This window comes from Rhinichthys klamathensis, unplaced genomic scaffold, assembly GCF_029890125.1.
Source record: "Rhinichthys klamathensis goyatoka isolate OS25496 unplaced genomic scaffold, OSU_Roscu_1.1 h1tg000311l_1, whole genome shotgun sequence".
NCBI lineage: Eukaryota > Metazoa > Chordata > Actinopteri > Cypriniformes > Leuciscidae > Rhinichthys > Rhinichthys klamathensis.
This window is the reverse complement of record NW_026606829.1, coordinates 1,276,134-1,297,300: the sequence shown is the minus strand read 5'-3', so window position 1 is coordinate 1,297,300 and position 21,167 is coordinate 1,276,134. Positions and strand designations below refer to the sequence as shown.

Sequence of the window (21,167 nt, the reverse complement as noted above, 5' to 3'; positions counted from 1 at the left end):
TCATCAGCATAGTATATGCGTAGGCTATATGCGTAGCAATGTGTACTCTGTACGTGCAGCTTGAACATGATTTTTTTTGCTGTAATTAGTTTTTCCACAAGGTAGCGACGGTGCCCCTTTGTTTCACAGTTGGGAAAAAAAGATGAGACATAACAACAAACTACTGGAGACGACAACAACAATATACAACCACATTGACAAGAGGTTGTGTGAGGGGTTTAAGAGATACATCCAAAAAACAAAAATTTAAAAGACATTTTTATCGGTCATAACTTCTGGAGAGAAATAGCATAGACACTGGACAAAGATGAAACTTTCTAGTGCACATGTGTAGTGTTTGTACATCATCAAATGCTGTACACATACACTATGCGTTCATGTCAAAACTGAAGTATTCTTTGGGCTTCAAAATTGCACTTGGTTTAATATTTTGCTATTGACATTGACATTTACAATTGACATATAACTTCACTTTTTAACACTGAGAATGGTCATTTGAAGGCACTCGTCTTTGAGTACTTCTATGTCAGTTTTATAGGCATTCGTTTTGACTTCACTGTAGAAATCGGGCTTCTTCATGGCCAGGGGTGTCTCTACGGTGATGGATGCCCCCATAAGCGCCTCTGGGCTTTGGCCCCGCTGGAAGAGACCCAAGAGGGTGGCCAGGGCCCGGCTCACGTCATGACGGGCCCCTTCGTTGACAAAGCAGTAGAGGATTGGGTCCGCCACGCAATTGAGGCTGGTGAGCGCCAGAGTCACGTGATAAGCCCCAAACAAGTTCTCCTCGGCGCCACAGTCGCAGGGGTTGCTGAGGAAGAGCACGCTGCGCCACAACAAGAGGACGTGGTAGGGAGCGAAGCAGAGGAGGACGATGAGGATCAAACTGAGGGCCAGCCTCTTGATTTTGGCCTTCTCCTGTCGCTCAGTGGAGACGTTACCGCGCACGGCTCTCAGGATGCCTCTGTACGCTGCCAGCATCACACCCCAAGGCACCAAGAAGCCGAGAAAAATGCGGTAAAGGTTCATCCCGGCCACCCAGTCCTGCATGGGATACTTCTCGAAGCAGAAGGTGTGGTTGAATCGGTCCTTGAAAAGTTCGTCGTGGAAGAGAGGCGCAGAGTTAGCCACTACTTCGGTTATCCATACAACCGCGCTGACCAGTAAGGCTGTTTTGACCCTGCGGACTTTAGCGAATTTCAATGGATGAGCCACCGCCAAGTAACGATCTACAGATATGCAGCAGAGGAAGGCGATGCTGACATAAATGTTGGTGTAGAAGATGAAACCGAATAGCTTGCAGGACTCTTGCCCGTGGATCCAGTTGTCATGGTGAACGAAATAGTCGATCCAAAGTGGCAAAGTAGCAATATACAAGAGGTCAGCCACCGAGAGGTTCATCAAGTAGATCCCCAGCTCGTTCTTCTGCCTGACTTGCATATACGCGGCCCACAGGGCCATGCAGTTAGTGGGGAAGCCAAGGACGATGACTATAATATACAGCGCCGGCTGAAAGAACTGGTCTATGTTCGAGGCAACATTGCACGAGGTTGAGATGTTACACATGGTCTCTTCGCTTCCTCAGAGACTTATATAATCATTGAAATTGGCTGAGGTTTCTACGGTCCAAACTCAAGCCATGTTTAAAAATGAGACTAAAAAGTCAAAAGGTTTCCGTTTTGCTTTCATGTATTGTATAGGGAGAGTAACACTGTAGCCCACTCTGGTCTAGCATGGTGGGCCTGACATGTCACATGTCTCTACCACATTTCATGGCTAGTGTTTTAACCTCTCGGAGGGCTCAGAGGTCAAAGACATGACCACAAGAGAACATGCCATTAATCCTTGTGAAATGATCACCTTGGAGAGGTCTCTGGTAGGGTCAGGGTTTTTTCAGCAGAATGAAATGGTCAACTCCATCTCTGAAGGTCACACAATGACTAATCTTCTTTGGTCTGTCCAATAACATCAATCTGCAAAAGAGGAAAAAGAGCAATTATGTGAGGTTTAGTAGTCACGCTTCATTATTTATGAGTCGCTGAAATTTTTCTGCAATCTTTGTTGTTGAGAAATGTCCTTTCCAGGGCAGTGCTGTGTATTTGTTAGATTAGATTTGCTCTGTGATACAATGAGCGTATATTTTCCTATTCCCACCTCTAACCTTGGTCATCCTCGCATTAGCATCTGTTTGTTTGGAGTTCAACTGAATTAACATTTATTACAAAGCTCCATCTTGTTTTCAAGGTTTGTATCTGCTGGTACAAAATCTCTAGGAGGAAGTTTCTTTCTGTACAGGCATTTGTGCAGGTCTTGGTATGTAGGAGGTATTTTCTCTCCTTAGATCAAGCAGATTATGTACCTGCTAGCACGAGGAAATATGACATAAAATAAACAGAGCAGAACATTACGACTTGACAGGTGACCAATATGCTCCTTGGACATGCAAGCCTCTTTTACAAAACCTTTCAGATTTATAAAAGCGCCTCAACAATAAGGATTATTCTGCTTGCCTAACAAACAAACAAAAATATATAAATTATTCATATTGTATGAATTTAAAATAATACTCTATATGTTATTAATAATTTATCATTTATCTTTTAAATGTATAATTTTAAATGTTTATATTTTATTTCATATTTTTACAAATACTTCACTTCACTTTCACTTCCATCATTTGTCACATGTTTAGCTCCTGTACACTCATCATGGAAAACAAGGTAAATGGTGTCGTGTTGTTGTTAAACTATAGTGATGTGGCACAGCTACAGTGTCTGGAGTGAAACCAAGCTTGCTGTTTGCTTCCGATTGTTTATAGATTCACATAGAAACTGTGGCTGTGCATAAGAGATAAATGGGAGACGCTAGTGTGCAAACTAACTGGGTAGCAATGCATGTGTATCTCTTAGCATCCATATAACAAAAAAGACTGCACAATAATATTTTACAAACACATTACATGTAAAAGAACCGAATATTCCCACAAAATGATTCTAGTGAAATTTGAGGTCTTTACTCTTTAAGTAAATGTAACTAATTTTATAACTTCAAAGCACGTCAGTGTTCAGACTCAAAGGAAATAGCTGAACAATGTGAAGAAATGACTCAATGTGATTCAGGCTCTAGGGATAACGGACAACATTCTTAAACCATAAAACAGACCAGTTTTTAAAAAAAAACATATTATCCTACTGGAACGGTTTCCATTTCAGAATAACTAAGATTTTACATTTTTTTTGGAAAGGATACATTTTAAAACTCCGAAGTCATGATGACAACTTGAACTCAGAACTCACAACTTGAACTAATTGCGTGTTTAGTTACTTTTTATGGAAAGTAATGCATTACATTACTTTGCATTACTTTTTTCCCACCTATGCTGGGGCTGTGTTTTTTTAATGACAAAAACAAACAAAAGTTTTATTTTTGGCAAATGTAATGGTCCTTTCACACCAAAAGTGAAATGAATAAGTTTTAGGCTGAAGGAAATGCAAATTCACACCTGTACAGCAGAGAGCATAGCTCAAACAAACCTTTCAGCTGCGCTGCCATTCTGGATTGCAGAAGAACACTCTTACTTCAGCAATAAAAATTATGAAACACAAATGTGATGATTGATTAAAGTAATTTTATCTTATTCATATGGTTGAATTGGATCATCAAAGGTCAGCAGCAAAGACATTGTTTAATAAAGTGAGATTAAATACATAAAGTATATTTGTGTAATTTACAGTGTAATTATTGCAGGTTTGCGTAGTATTCAAAGTTTGCATTTCACTGTTTTTATTATGCATGCCTATATTTAGTCTACATGCTCATTATTTATAACCACAATAAGCATCATGTTATCACAGCGCACACAACGCCTCTGCACTTACTCCTGATTTCGGTCAACATGAGGACAGGAGAGCTGTCAGTCAATAATTGGGAAAATAAAGTAACTTGCATTACTTATTTAAAAAAGTAACGCAGATATTTTGTTGTAAATTTAAAAGTAATGTGTTAGTTATTTGAAAAAGTTATCTGATTTCGGAACTTGCTTTACTTGTAATGCATTAACTGCATGATTAATAAGTATCAAAATATTTTGCTTGTATTTTTTCACAAGTTAAGAATACAATACGCCTGTGCTTTTAAAATAAGTATTAAAATATTACATATTTATATTAAATTTAATATTAAATACATTTTAAAAGTGTTATAATACTATATTAAATATTTTAATACTTATAAAATGGATGTTTCAACATTAAACCTCTTGAATTAAACCTCTTGAAGGGATAGTTATTCCATCTTATCTGTTCTGCAGAAGTAAGAAAGTCATACAGGTTTGGAACAACATGAAGGTGAGGAAATGATGATAGAATTTACATTTTTGAGTTCATTAACCCTTTAGGCAGGCACCATTGCATCATTTCAGTGATATAAAGCAGAAAAAGATTTTATTTCAGTTGTTCCAGATATGTTCATTAAACCATGTTTTGCTAACAGCATTTCCCCATTTAAGTAGATGCATTTTCTTGACTGAAAATAGTTGCCTTGGAGAGTAATAGTGTATAATAAAATGAATAATAGTGAACTGGTTTACCTTAAAAGGATTTAGTTTGTATAAAATCATACTGCTATTGTGATAAGATGAATTGTCAATGTTGCAAAAGCCCTAATCAAAATGGACTATTGTTTTACATAAGATACAAGACAAATCAACTAACACGCACACACAAAAAACTATTTTGCACTGTTTTAGGAAATTAACATGACTTATCTTTACTCTAAACCCAGTGTTAAAAATGACCTGCACTTTATTTTGATTACAATGTCTGACTCTAAAAAGGTTTGAGATTGAATTCAAAGCTTTCAATGTGGTAAAAACACCTTATCATGTATGTCACCACCGACCATCACAGCGTCCAGCCAAAAACAGTGAAACAAACAGATCAGGAACCAGAGAGCAGTATGTCACCAGTTTTAAGAAATTGCTTATTAGCCTGATGCTTTTCAATCAGTAGGAAATATGAGATAACAGCAGAGGACCGCTGCCCTGCCTGGGGCCAGAAACGGTGACCGATACGCCAACAGGGGTTTAAAAATCCCTGACCTAATCCAATCTGTCATTCTGCTTCAATATCAATATCTCACAGTGGCAGATAACAATGTATCCTTTAATAGAGAAAAACAGAAAGCACTACAGGGTGAGAAAGATTTAAAGATGATGGAATGTAAACTACTGGAAAGTTGTCAACCCGACTTCATTTTCATTCAGGTTGGGAGATAAAAAGCGAGGGGGGACAGAACTGGCTGGTACGATGCAAAAAAAAAGAGAAAAGATCTCTCAGATTAAAATATGCAGTTTGTGTGCATTTACAACTCTTGATAATATCAAAGTTTGCATTACACAAAAGGAGAAGATCTTTTAACACAGTGTAAACAAATATATCTGGCTTTTGTCCATGATCACTGTAGCAACATAAAGCACAAAATAAAAACCTGTTTCTCTATTTTCCCTCTATAGGCAGGTGGAGATAATGAACAAAACACAGACGTCGACCCAATAACCCTGAAAATGAGGCCATGAATAATCAGAGACACCTGCACAAAGGTAGTGGTCAGTGCTCGTCTCAAAAAAGACACTCTAGAGTAAAAGAATTGTCTCTATAGTCTCTAATGAGACAAGAAAATGCGACATGGACTGTCATGGAGTCATTGAAAAAACATTTCACAAGAAGGCCGCTCAATAAAACTGGAATGATGTCTGGAAAAAAACGGAATAACACAAATAACAGTAAAGTTAGAGCTTCACAATTAACTGAATACAATTTAGACTGTGGTTACAGCTACCACAATTATGTAATCGGGAAAAGTGTTGATTACAGCATCCCATTACAGTTTACTACCATTGCATAATGGCCGATCAGGGCTGTTTAAATGAGCCTTTACCTATCAGTAATGACTACCTTTCCTATAAGTGTTTTATATTTCTTTTTGATTTGTGGTAGCACAAAAAAAAAAATGAAATGCAGGACTCAAACATTTGTGTGAAACTCTGGTAATGAAATAGAAGTGTTCTTCTAATAGGGTTGCGTTGTTGGCTTTCTCTAATTTACACAAAATTTTTATCACGTCATAACCTGAAACCTGTTTGCACTATGTGTGTTAGACCACCAGAGTGAATAAGTTTCCATTGTAACAATGGCCATGGCTCGCAGCTAAAGCTCACAAACACTTTATGGGTCATTTCTTGTACTCACTTTTTAAAGATCTCAAATGATTGGCTCTCCTTAAGTTACTCATTAGTTTATGGCTGTAAGCATGGGCCTGAGTTGAGGGAGGCATAAAGACAAAAATGTCGGAAGACATTAGATTCTCCATTCTGTTTGATGGATATGTAATCCAGCAGATACATGACATTTCTTTAAAAGAAATTGAAGCTCTATGAATTCAAATATAATAATATAAGGCATGATTAATGCAGAAGATAGGGGCTGAAACTCTTAAAACATTTTTTTTTTTTTTTTTTTTTCAGCAAATGATCAGCGAAAGGAGGTGTTTGATTCAATGCAGGGTCTATTTCAGCCTGTTCTCATCCCAAGGCGTCATATACTGACGCTTTGGCAAGCGTCTACATCCAACGCACATGGCACCCTTTAGCGTCAAAATGAGACGCAGATATATATGGGCCAGAAGGCGCCTCCTAGTGGTCTAACCCTAACACTACCCCAGACCTAATCCTACCCATAACCGAAGCGTGTTATATTGACGCTAAAGGGTGCCATGTGCGTTGGATGTAGATGCTTTGGCAAAAGCGTCAGTATATGACGCTTTGGGATGAGAATGCGTTGTCTACTTGCAGTAAATGCAATAAAGTAGGGAGGGCTTTATTGTCCCAATAAGACGGCATCCATTTAATGATTTTATTAAATATAAAGTTGTAGGCCTATACATTATATATATGTTGTTAATATTGCATACTGTTTTAATAGGTATATATCTGACTGCCACTATTTAAACTAAGTATAAATTGTATCTAATAACTTTACACTTACTACAAAGAACATCTAACTACTATTTACACTTAGTGCAAAGAAAATATTGCTATTTTCACTTAGTGTAAATAGTCGCTGCCTTAATTCAAATTCAAACTTTGTGTCCAACATGTGATTTGTACAACTATGGCACACTGAGTGTACGATATGTTTGCCAACTGTCAGCATCAGTGACTACACGCTTGCATCATATTTTCACCAGAGATAGAGGGACAACAGTTCACCCAAAAAATTAAACTTCTGTCATCATTAACTCAAGTCGTTCTAAAAATGTTGTGAAGATGGATAGATAGATAGATAGATAGATAGATAGATAGATAGATAGATAGATAGATAGATAGATAGATAGATAGATAGATAGATAGATAGATAGATCTTCTCGTTTCTAGATCTAAAGTTTCTGATCTATTAGGACACACTGCCCAAGGCTAAAGCATGTTGCATAAGAAACATTAAGTGTGGGCAGTCACCAACTATTGCTATTTCAAAAAATAATCTATTACAAAAGCTAGGCAGAATAACATGGTTTTCTTCCATAAATAAAAAAATGCTAATTAGTTCTTGCAAAATGTGATCATGTTCCGAGAAAGCCTGTTTAATTAGGTTCAATTTTAAGTGTGTCTAAATACGGTAATTATCTTAATCAAATCAGCCTTATTCCCAACGGCTCAAATGTCAATTTTGTTATCCGCTCCTGTGGATACAGTTTTCGATTTGTTGTGTGAAACACACTTTTTTTGTGTGTGACAGACTGGTACGTGCAGGGAAAATTAATAGGAAAAGGAAGGCTTTGGACACTTGACCCCTGAATGACCTGGTCTCCCAAGGCACTGGCTCTTTCATGAAATGACAAATGTTGTTATTGTCCAGTTTGAAGAACAAATTGAAGGTTTATGTAAAGTAGCATGCGGAAATACCTTCTGAAACAAACCGTTGCATAATAATGTAACGACTTGCATTTTTTGGTGCGCAAGCATAACTAAGAGTGACAAACTAGTCTCGGACGCTGCCAGATGGATCGTGTCAGAGCTATTAACAGCTTTATGTTTTGTGACAGTCGTCCCTGTGGTTCGCCCTGTGGGGTCGAACGCAATGGCCTTAACAAGACCCTTCTTGCCTTCAAATCTCCCCCTTCCTGGTCTGAAAGACCCCAATGTTATCACAGCACCCTCACAATAACAAATACAGTTAGTATTTGAAGAGGAGAGCCGGCAGCTTTCCAATCAGGAGGTGCTGAGAGACGGGTCTTTCCGCTATTTCTTAATGAAAGAGCTGGAGAGAGACGGGGAGAGAGAGGAAGAGAAAGACAGGGCGAGAGAGAGAGGCATCCAGAAAAAAGGCTGAATTTAAAATAGAAACGACTGATTATTCGTTTATTCACTCATTAGTGGGAGATCAGATCAAGGATACAACAGCCAGGCCTGGCAAAACTCCTAGATGCACAACAGACACCGGGGTCAAATAAGGTTTACTAAAATGTCCACGGGAAGGACAAAAGGACAACTAGATCTAAAGCTTAGATAAAACCTTATATGAAGCCCATATCAAAGGTGACAACAGATGTTCCCAAGTTTATAGATGCACAACGACACAAATCTAAATATATATTTCTCATAATTTCCAATAATACCTGTTTGGTAAGGTTTGTGCAGCTGTAGTACAAGAAAACACCATAAAATGACCTGTATTCCATGAGAGTGAAAAGTTCTATAACAAGCTGAGTGATTCGACATTGTTCCTGAAATCGCCCAGCAGCAAGAGCTCATTCAAGAGCAGCCCTCAGAAACCTTATTTATTCAAGAAAATTCATCTTATTAAACCTTAAAAGTCCTCTCCAGTTCTCACTCAAAGCTTACAAGGTTGTTTCACTTCAGTTATTACATGCCACATTATGAGGGGAAAACACACATGAAAAATGCAAATGAAGAAATGCAGGTGAGAACTACCATGAGCGTACGATAGACCGATATATTGCATTTTCATAAATCATTCCTGCTTTCACCTTTTTCGTGAATTTTGACTAAGTCGAGTAAAATAAGTGCTCATTTGTCCAACATCTTATTTGCTGTCATTAGACAGTATGACATACATCAATATATTTACATCTCTCTAGATATTGGTATTGGCGTCAACCATTACAAAAACCCATTTTGGTCAACTATATATAATAAATATGCATACAATTCAGAAAAGAAGCACATTTGTTCTGTCCTTTAAGACTAATGCATTCACTGCTGTCATATCAGGTTCATGCCTAGCCCTGGAGAATACAGCAAAAGGCGAGGTCAAGTCCTGTGGTTAACTGCTTTTTCTAGATTGTTGACTGGTGAGATCTGACACCTTTCCCTGCTGGTATTCAACCAATTTCTTCATCCTTTGTAACACGGATACATTTCAAAGAAATAAAAATCTCTTCTTGGTAACACATACACACACACACTCATGTTGTGTTTTCATGTTTTATGGGGACTTTCCATAGACATACCGTTTGTACAATATACAAATCATTATATTCTATATCCCCTTACACTATAACCCGACCCCTAAACCTACCCATCACAGAAAACTTTCTGCATTTACATTTTCAAAAAACATCACTTCCTCATGGGGACAAACAAACGATTTAGTAAATCTTATGTCATTGAAATATCTACACTATTTGTGATTTATCATAATTTACATACTATAGTCAATCTAAAATTATTTCAAACAGCACTTTGATAACTATTATTTTCTATAATTACTATGCAATCAGATTTTATGACCTACATGGAATATACATGGAGCTAGTGAAGGGATAAAGATGATTAAAAAGATCACTTATCCTTATACATTCATATCATACACCTTTGTGACGAATAAAAAAATTGTGAAACGTTGCTTTTATTTATCTAATAATATATTTCAGACAATTATTATGATAACTTTTCAAGTATGCATTATAGTTTCCCCTCTATTTAAATATGCTATAATAAAGGCATGCAATACATTTTTTTACATTTATGTCACAAAGCAACTTATATTAAATATATAATATATTTTTTGTAATGTATGATAGACATCATACACAAAGTACAGAGTAAGTTTTCTGTCAACTTATATTTTCATACTTAAGCTTTCAAAATGAAGCCATGCATTCTGAACTTATGTAACACCATTCAGATCTGGTTTAGCACCTGCTATGTATTTCCTCAGATATTAAGCATGCAACTACAAAGGCCATAACGGTCGTGCATGTTATGAAACGGGGGGAAACAAGGAACAGGGTCTGTCTATGCTCTGCCAGTACACTTTAAACTAATTTAATAACACACACACACACACACACACACACACACACACACACACACACACACACACACACACACACACACACACACACACACACACACACACACACACACACACACACACACACACACACACACACACACACACACACACACACACACACACAAACTCGAATAAAAGAAAATCAACTATTGCAAAACGGGTCAATGTGTCAGAATTATATTTAGCGATTATTAGTCTACAGATGAATATATTCCTGATGTTATCCAGACATATTCTCCCTCCGGCAGTCTTTCCTGTCCTAGAGTGACGTTTTAGTGGAAAAAACGGAATCATTCAAAGATAAATGTAATTACAGACTTACAGCATTCTGGTCTTGCGGTCTGCATTAGCCAATAGTACAAAAGAGCTGATGAAGGTGTCATTACCAGTGATGAATAATATGGTCATTTTCTTTGAAACCTGGCTCCTTTAAGTGTGACATGATGACTTCAGTATGATGATAGTAGTGCAAGAAGCCCAACTAAACATTTTTACTGCCAGGACCCACCTGGCTGTTTAAACAGCGGAGGCTTTTAACACGAGAACATTGGGCAACTGAAAGGGAACTAATTCAATTGGGTCTCAGACTGCTCAGCATGATGAATAAGCAGGTAGCTAGGCAGGACACAAACTCATGCTGTCTGCCTGAGGGCATAACCAGATCATTCACCGCACCATGCTGCCATCTGACAGTTTGAAAACGCTTTCCAATTCACCAATGCTGTTTATTGTTCACAGATGCACAACTAGACTGATCAAACTGAAAAATCAAGCTGATCGACTTAAATAGCTCAGAGAGCACATTAATAGTTCAGTGAGCACAAGGCCAGGCCGCAAACACTAAAATGCCTATTATTAATATAAACACAATGCTTCAATATTATACATGATGGCATGAGAGTGATAGAATCACTTATTGACCTTGCCTGTGTAGTTACATCAAATGTTTTCAACTCCAGAAAGGGAACATTTACACGCAACACACTCCACCCACATTATGTTTGTAATGTAATAAACTAGAAGTTCATGTACCTAGAAAAGTAGTCCCACGTGAAAAAGTGTCCCAGTAGTCCCACGTGAAAAAGGATGATTTAGACAACTTTACAGTAAAAATAAATAAATAACCAGGGCTTTACTGAATGATTAATTCAAGTGCTTTAACAAAATATGTGCTTCACATTTCAACTTTTAAACCCTCTGGAATGCCGGCTCGCTATCCATTGTAGTCGCGTAACTGTAACAGTTATTGAAGGATATGGTTTGCCTCCAACAATGAAACATAAGTGGAAAGCACACAATGACCAGGAACTGTCAAGCTCCAAAAAGGACAGCAAAAAAATTGGTTTATAGTGCTCATGTGCTATTTATGTCTTCTGAAGCCATTATGATTTATATCCTTTTAGCGTGGAACAGACCAAAATTCAACTTCCTTTTCTCCATAGCTCTCAAATGTCACTCCTGCATGCATGTTTTCAAACATAATAGTTATCATGTGTCTCATCACTGCAGCCATTTTTAAAATGAGTGAGATATAAGTGAGATTTTTGTGCTGCTGTATATGAGGAGAATTTCAGTAAATAAAAAATTCTGTTTTCATATCTGTCATATAGCTTGAAAAATTAAAAATAAATAACAACACATAATTCATATGGGCTTCTTTATTATATTGAATGGTCCTTTTAATTTCCTTATGTGTCTTTAAAAAAAGCTGACTCAAAGCTTTTCAACAGTAGTGTATACAAAAATCTGGATATTGTGAATATCTCTTTTTGTGGATGAACAATCCCTTTTACTTATTTAAAACCCCTATAACTCATTGTGTAAGTTATACATTACATAAGAAAAAAAAACTCAACTGACTTCCTTAAATGTCTGTTTCTATGCAGACATGTACATATGCACACACACACACACACACACATAAGCAAATATGCAAACATTTAGAGATACACTAAATGAAACTTGCTTGAGGTCATAATGACAATAAACATCAGTTTCATTTAAACAACTTGAAAATGTCAAGTTTTTCATCCATATTAATTTAACTAATTAATTGATTAAATTCTGATTTTGCCAAATCGGATCACTACTCACTTCAACTGCTAAATTAAGCGATACTTAACAAAATCTTCCTTTGTAACCACCGATCATTGCTCCTTTTTATTTGTTCTTGTATAAAAGAGAGGGGCAATGTGCTTTACAAGGAACGGCCCATTATATCAGTACACAGCGACCACATAGCAGGCTGACCATGGCAGGTGAGCTGAGTAAGAACTGCCTGTCTCCCTTGGTATTGATTCAGGGTAGGTATTTAATCCTTTCCTAACTGTGTTTTATGCTCCAGTGGAGAGGCGGCCGTGTGTCTCTAGAGAGACCAGGGCAGGCATCCTGCAAGGCGAATTAATGACTTCAATAAAAGTGCCACATTTTCCACTCAAGTCCCCAGTCAAGAGTTTTATTGGTGACGTTTAATTTGGCTTAAACTGGTCGGCTGCTTTAGGCACGGTCACAAATGCTAATCACCTTTACCCCGAATTGCAATTAGAAGAGGTATCAACATGACGATATGTTTTCTGAAGACAGAAAACATGAAGAACGGGGAGAAACAGAGCGAGAGAGAGTTCAACACTAAATTTGCTTCATGCTCACTCGGCTGGCTTCATGCTGTTTTTTTTTTATAAAGCTCAGAGGAAACACCTCCACATCTCATCTGGTGCATCTGGTCCACTTCTGCTATTGTTCTGTTTAATCTGTGATTGTGTTGACAGGCTGTAACTTGGCAGTAATGTAGCAGAGACGAGGAAATTGCTGGCACCTGCTTAGCAAAAAAACCAAAGCGATGTTTAAAAGGAAACTAGATGCAGTGTCATGCTGAGAAAAACTTCAAAGCAGAGACGGATTAGTTTATGTGACAGTGAAGTGGCCAAATAGTTTAGTAGGGTCAGGATAGGGTAAAGAGTTGAAAATCACCACGAAAAAGAGAGGAGAACTTTAAAAAATCTGCTTCAAGACTCACAACATTGTCACAAAAGTGTATTCAAATAAAGCCTATAACTGATATAATGTTTACTGTCATTATGTCCTCAAGCAAAAAGATAATTTGTACATTTCTGGTAATGTTTGTGATTGCTTGTGCGTACTTTCTCCTTTCCTACACTCTAAAAAATAAAGAGAAGATAGAAGAACCATTTTGGATTCCTCAAAGAACCTTTCAGTGTACAGCTCTTAAAAATAAAATAAAATCTTAAGGCGTGGTCACATTTACCATTGCTTGGCAACATTTTGGGGCCGAAATCCAGTCATTTTAATAGGAAACGGCATGAATTATTGTCACGCGATGGCAAGTTTTGTTCGCGTTCAAGTTGGTCATGCAAATTTGTGGTGTTGACCAAACGAAAGCTTGGTATGAAAGTGACCCTGTGTGAGCTGTGCTTCATGCATCGCTACACTGTTGACAATGGACCTTTTTGGTCAAGAAATTTCACAGAAATGTTGCTAATGCGACTTTGCCTTTAGTGTGAAGAACATTTTAATAATGTAAATAACCTTTTTCAACTATAAAGAACCTTTTGTGCAATGGAAAGGTTAAAAATGGATGTTAAAAGTTATGATGCCATTTTTTAAACTATTTTTAAGAATGTTGTATTGTATAGGCTAATTAATAGACAACTTGTAGGTTGAGTCCTCCCAAAACGTAAAGACATACTTCATTCATTACCTTCTAATAAAAGTCTAATAATAAAAGCTTAATAGGTCCTTCAAAAGTCCTTGTTGAAAACAATGCTGATAATGAACATTAACTTGACAATAATTAACTGGAACGTGCATGTAAGAGGAAAAACGGACTAAACAACTTCTGAGCCCTCTGTCTGGACTACACGAGAAAAGAACATGCAGACAACAGCATCCTTATTTCAAAATTGTGAATTACACATATAGTTTTAGAAGCTTATCTTATCAATCACCTGCTGTATTTTTCAACATTTTTTTTTCTGCTATCGATGAAAGCCTGATAAAAGCTGTACTTGTAAGTGCCAAAGGAAAGGTACCCTTTTGTTCTGAGCCATCTAAACTGTCGACGGTGACCTAACCTCCGTATTTTATTCTCACACGTCAATACTGCCAGAAGTGACTGCACCAATAGCTTCACTAAAAGCTTCTACTTTTGTCCAGAGGACCACAAGGGGCTAAAGATTACAGCCAATACAGAACGTGTTGAGTTACACCATCTTATGTGGAGAGAGACAAACAAAAATGTGCTTCATCGGAGACCCGGTGGACTGTTAGCGTTTTCACTTTTTACATAACCCACTTGACATGGTGGGAATGTTTGCACAGGATTCTACTGATCAAGCCATTCAAAAATTCAGCCGTGTTAATCATGATCCTGATTGAGCCTCCGGTTCTGAGAAGTGAGATAGGCATGCAAGATAAGCATAATGTCTGATGCTGTAATATGATATAGCTTGACATGTGGCATGTTTCTGCTAAAGTCAGTGTCAGGTTGCTAAACAGATCAAAACGCTGAAAAGAACTCACTGATACGCTTAGCACGCTGCGCACTTTACATCAGAGTTAGCTATTTCCATGAAACTGCATTGCATTTATGGTAGGTGAGGGGAAAAAAGACTGACCACATAAAGCCTTATGCATATTGTTGAAGGAGTCATTAACCTCTACCTTCGCTGTGAACTGTTGGCGCAATAAAATCTGCCACTACTGTGTGTTGATGTTTCAAACTACAAATTACTCCACATATTTAATTATACACTTAAATGTTATGAGTTCATTAGTAAGTTTGAAAACAGCCACTTGTGGGGCCACCATGCCACTGGGTTATAGCTTTCCTCACACAATCTGGTGCTCAAACCAGACATTACCCTCACAAACACTCTTATTAGCTCAGGCGGGTGGCACTGGAGCAGACACCTCATTGGTTCACGGGAAGATTACTCTTCTCTTCTAGTCATGCTTTTAATGTTAGTTCTTATCTCGCATCCCCAAGAGGGCAATTACTGTTTGCTTAAAAGGACTGATTAAATGTTGCGTTTGTTTCCTAACAAAACCGAGAGGGAGACACCATATCAGCCGCCAAGACATTCCAGAAAACCGTTTCACGTGCCACATGCCCTTTGCCTCTAAAAGACCACGCAGCCACATGCTGGAGAGGCCAAGATGCTGCGTGAAACAAAGTCAGCCACAAATTACAGCAAGGAGGAGAAGAGAATACACACATCTCAATGCAGAGCCACTGTATTGAATTCATATTGTATTACATCTACAGCTACTGAGCTGAAATGAGATATGAAACGCAACTGCTGTGGTGTCGTTTTCATATATTTTGATCATTTGCTGCCAAAAAGGGAAATGCAATGACTAACTGATCCTTTCCTATCACAAATGTGAATGAAAATATATTGCATTGTACACAATACAACTGACTTGCTGTAAACACTGCCAAAGGCATTTTATAGCTTGTTAAATTGCTTGTTAAATCGTGAGAAATGGAGCGTGCCATTGCACACACTATAACCCATGTATTCAACAGAGGAATTCAGTGGAAAGAACACTTGAGCATCAAACTAAATGTATTAATACATAAGCTATTACAACTACAGGATGACTGTTGTCATTTACAACGACCCCTTATTGAAAAGGTTAAATTTATGGCTCATGGAAAACATTTGAAATGCAGTTTCCTATAGTGTGTAATCTGTTCAAAGTATAGCCAACATACTGTAAATGAGTCATTCTACTTTTACTGTTATTTTTGTGAAGGTAAAGCATTTTGCTTACCAAAACCTTGAAATCTGTAGAATTATCAGCATTTACTTCTGTTTTTAATAGACCTACTGTAAATACCCTGTAGTTTCGTAAGCTCAACTCACAAGGCTTTAATGACTAAATGAATTGTAAAACTGTCAACATTGGTGCCATCAACCGTTTCATAGCTATTTCCCAATCATATTTTGAAAACAATCTTTACAAAATGGAAAAGGCACCTCGTGACCCTAATAACTTTTATTATGTCTATGCAAAATCAGCCTAATGTTCATATAGCACACGCCTAAATTACATAATTTTAGATCTGGAGGGATATTAAGACGTGGCAATAAGGCAAAAGTACAATTGTGTTGTAAAGTTGTTCAACAGGCTATTGGAACGCTTATTGTAAGTAATTATTAAAGAAAACAATATTTAATAGATTATAGCCTTTTTAACATAACCATTTATCATAAGACTTACATAACCCAAGAAAAATCTAAATGATGACACTTACATGATAGTGTTTCCGTAGGTCAATCACTCACTGACAGTGACAGAGGTGATGTTTTCTGCATCTCCAAACAGCACGCGCAGCGATAAACCCACCAAAAACTCTCTTTCCCTAACCAAAATGAAGTTCCGGACAAACATCGAGAACTAGTTACATTAAAGCATCATTATCTTCACATCACACCAGCGGAAAAGCAGAGACAACCGCGAAGTTGCAAAGCGCAAACTGAAAGTGAGCAGCTCGCGGGAGGTTGAGGAGAAATGTGACGTGCGTTGCGTTTCCAACACTGACAGTCCCATTGAAATACTGCTGGCCATTTGAGATGGGACTAAACCAAAAGACAACCTGACATCATGAAGCTCTTAGCTTATGTTTATCGTTTGCTTTATCGATCCATATCAGTTCATTTAACGTCACTGTTCCTGGCTAAATATAGCATAGGTTTGGAATAGCTCCATAAAATACTATTATAGCCTAATGTAAAATGTATATTTATTTTAAATACATGGACACTTGTTTTAGTGTTGATTTTAAGGGGATTGACTTTTTTAACCAAAATTTGAAGTTCGTCTCGCGTCTACCTTTTCACAGACTGTGATGACGCGTTACCGGTCATTAAAAGGTTTTTAATATATAGCCTATTTTAAATGTATGTAACACTTCTTTGTATTATTTTGCTTCCAATTACACACATGCACACATGCAAAAAACTAGTTAACGCTGCTGTGCCTGTGAGGGTGTTTTGAATACTTCCACACATGCCAGCATGACGAAACTTAGTGTATTTAGGCTGTAGTTGCCATATCAACACTATAGAGAAAACATTGCGCCAAAATTCAGAAATCTTTGGAAGATATCACTGAACATTTATTTAACCAGCAAAAGTAAATGTCTTACTTATGCTAATTTTTCATCTCTATTTTTGGTGTTTATTTTAAATTAGACAAATCTGATCTTATTTTAATCTCCAATATGTTATTTAACAGTTGAGAGTTCTTTAATGCTGATCTAATCAGCAGAAGACACTAGTCGGGTTTAAATCCCAGTTGTGCAGGTGTTGCAAATTGTCACACTGCGTTACAATGAGCCCTATTAGAACTATGCTATTCTATTCTATGCTTTTATGAATTCTATTGAGAAAACTTGAGAAAAAGGTGAATAAAGACTGAGAGTCAATGTTCAGAAATTATTAAGGTTCCTAGTTATTTCGATAGTCCACTTTAGACATTCTACTAAAGTAACTTTGCAACTACATGTCAACTAACTCCAGTTACTATAGACTGTTAGGTTATGGTTAGGTGTTAGGGTTCGGGTTAGTAGAATAAGTTGACTTGTAGTTGCCAAGTTACTTCAGTAGAATTTCTGTTGGGGAACCATGAAAATAAAGTGTTAGCAGATATTAAGCATACAGTATAATAGTCTAATGACAGTTAGTTGACATAGGCTAGTTGCAAAGTTACTGTTAAAAGTGGACTATCAAAATAAAGTGTTACCATTATTATTGTATTTTCCGGTGTGTTCGTCAAACTCAAAAAATATTTTATTTTTAATTATTAAAAAATGCCATTATTTTATATGAAAAAGTTAATAATTGTATTTTATTGAGAAAATATTTTAGTTTGACTTGTATATTTTTTTGATTAGATCAGCATTTTAAGCTGTCATATGGTCATGTTACAATGTGCCCCTCACATGTTACAATGTTCTCCACCTATGGGGCATGTTGTCACATTTCACTTCCATTCTTTAGGGGTATATCAAGAAAAATGTATACACTGTATTAATAAAACAAAACCACATAATTGTACTAGACATGTGGGAAATGAATGTGGGATAAAATAAATACTCTGAACCCTAAGTATATTTACACAAACTGAGAAAGTCAAAAAGCGTTAGGTTGTACTTGTACCCCGCTCTCCCCTACTTTACGCAGAGCGCTCAAGCACTGTTGTTAATACGTATATACACTCACCGGCCACTTTATTAGGTACACCTGTCCAACTGCTCGTTAACACTTAATTTCTAAGCAGCCAATCACATGGCGGCAACTCAGTGCATTTAGGCATGTAGACATGGTCAAGACAATCTCCTGCAGTTCAAACCGAGCATCAGTATGGGGAAGAAAGTTGATTTGAGTGACTTTGAACGTGGCATGATTGTTGGTGCCAGAAGGGCTGGTCTGAGTATTTCAGAAACTGCTAATCTACTGGGATTTTCACGCACAACCATCTCTAGGGTTTACAGAGAATGGTCCGAAAAAGAAAAAACATCCAGTGAGCGGCAGTTCTGTGGGCGGAAATGCCTTGTTGATGCCAGAGGTCAGAGGAGAATGGCCAGACTGGTTCGAGCTGATAGAAGGGCAACAGTGACTGAAATAACCACTCGTTACAACCGAGGTATGCAGCAAAGCATTTGTGAAGCCACAACACGCACAACCTTGAGGCGGATGGGCTACAACAGCAGAAGACTCCACCGGGTACCACTCATCTCCACTACAAATAGGAAAAAGAGGCTACAATTTGCAAGAGCTCACCAAAATTGAACAGTTGAAGACTGGAAAAATGTTGCCTGGTCTGATGAGTCTCGATTTCTGTTGAGACATTCAGATGTTAGAGTCAGAATTTGGCGTAAACAGAATGAGAACATGGATCCATCATGCCTTGTTACCACTGTGCAGGCTGGTGGTGGTGGTGTAATGGTGTGGGGGATGTTTTCCTGGCACACTTTAGGCCCCTTAGTGCCAATTGGGCATCGTTTAAATGCCACGGCCTACCTGAGCATTGTTTCTGACCATGTCCATCCCTTTATGGCCACCATGTACCCATCCTCTGATGGCTACTTCCACCATGTCACAAAGCTCTAATCATTTCAAATTGGTTTCTTGAACATGACAATGAGTTCACTGTACTAAAATGGCCTCCACAGTCACCAGATCTCAACCCAATAGAGCATCTTTGGGATGTGGTGGAACGGGAGATTCGCATCATGGATGTGCAGCCGACAAATCTGCGGCAACTGTGTGATGCCATCATGTCAATATGGACCAAACTCCCTGAGGAATGCTTCCAGCACCTTGTTGAATCTATGCCACGAAGAATTGAGGCAGTTCTGAAGGCAAAAGGGGGTCCAACCCGTTACTAGCATGGGGTACCTAATAAAGTGGCCGGTGAGTGTATATCTCCTGCAGGCCAACTCGACTTTATCACAAGCGTGTTTTAGTGGCAGATTGGTTTGGTTATGTTAAGAAGTACACAAAGCTATATGTAGCCTACTTTAACAAAATTACAGTAGATGCAAAATGTTCAATATGGCTCTTCATCAATGAGAAAAGTATTGTGAAGAGCAAAGTGCTTGTCTTACACTACTTAGCCTACAACATCCAACCAACACTAATAAGACCATATAAACGAATAAAAATCCCTTATGGAGACCTCAAATTACTTCAACCACAATAAGAGTAATAATCAAATGGCTCATTAGAGGGAAAAACTCAAACATTGCTAAATTTGACAGAATCCACAACACTTATTTGTTAACAAAACCAGCAAAATGTCAATCAATTCAGTCATATTAATATTCATGCCCTGTGCATTTTTATGGTGAAAAAAAATTTAAAAATATATTGTAAGACACAATTGTGTTTTAAAGTTTGAACATAAATTCAATCAAGTAAACCTTTGATTGTTTTTTGTCAGTATTATTTACCTGAATTAAGAATTATTTTTACCATGCAAAAACATTATGGAATCCCTAATAAATTGTTGTAACACAATATTGTTGTAGCTAATAATTTAACGTTAACTGCTCATAGCAGAAACTCACTTAATACAGAACTTACCTGCAAATAGGACTGAATCACCTGCATGTACTGTACATCACGATGGTTTCCCCAGGGTCAAACAAACACATTAGAGGCCATTAAAATTCAAGCCCTCCCCTAACTGCACTCTCTTGTAGAAAATATGATTAGAGGTAGCACCAAGTAAAAAAAAAACATCATGTGGTTGAGTATAAAAGCAGTTTGATTGTTTGATGAACAAACAAAGAATGCATCACTCTCAGGGCGTTGTCAGTCTTGAAAATTCACTTGTTTTAGATAACCCATGCACTTTGCTTTGATGACAGTTATTTAGAGAAATAATAATGTTTATATACTTATTAAAGAGCAGTAATGAGCATTTGAAAGCGTTAAGAATGTTAGATGATGGGCTCCACAGTCACATAAGGTCACAATAACTCTGTAATGAGGCAGTGCTACATCAAGCCAACCTACAGCTGTGACAAATGGTGTGTCAAATGCATTGCACAAACAAGTCTGATAAACAAAGCCAGTAAAATCTCCAAGGGGATGAGAGCAACAGAATTAGTATTTGACAGCTTGAAAGAGGAGATGGATTCATTGCACTGGCCTGGTTTCAACTCAAAAACATCTGGACCTTGTAGTGGACCTTCCTACTCAATACTTGTATTGTTCAATATGACTGCAAATTAGAAAGAGCTAAATTCAACTGCAGAAT

The 21,167-nt window shown here is 37.5% G+C and overlaps 1 protein-coding gene across 3 annotated transcripts; it reads right to left on the bottom strand.

Moving 5' to 3' along the window:
- Positions 1-251: 251 nt before the first annotated feature.
- Positions 252-20,629, bottom strand: gpr4 (G protein-coupled receptor 4). 3 transcript variants are annotated; one of them, XM_056271145.1, is made up of 3 exons: positions 16,654-16,935; positions 6,246-6,312; positions 252-1,970 (listed from the first exon to the last, which is right to left on the bottom strand). In XM_056271145.1, the coding sequence occupies exon 3, from the start codon at positions 1,561-1,563 to the stop codon at positions 469-471; it is 1,095 nt and encodes a 364-aa protein (XP_056127120.1). In that variant the 5' UTR covers positions 1,564-1,970; positions 6,246-6,312; positions 16,654-16,935; the 3' UTR covers positions 252-468. The 3 variants fall into 3 exon arrangements, with proteins under 3 accessions (XP_056127120.1, XP_056127119.1, XP_056127118.1); XM_056271144.1 differs by lacking the exons at positions 6,246-6,312; positions 16,654-16,935 and adding an exon at positions 20,489-20,629; XM_056271143.1 differs by lacking the exon at positions 6,246-6,312.
- Positions 20,630-21,167: the final 538 nt, after the last annotated feature.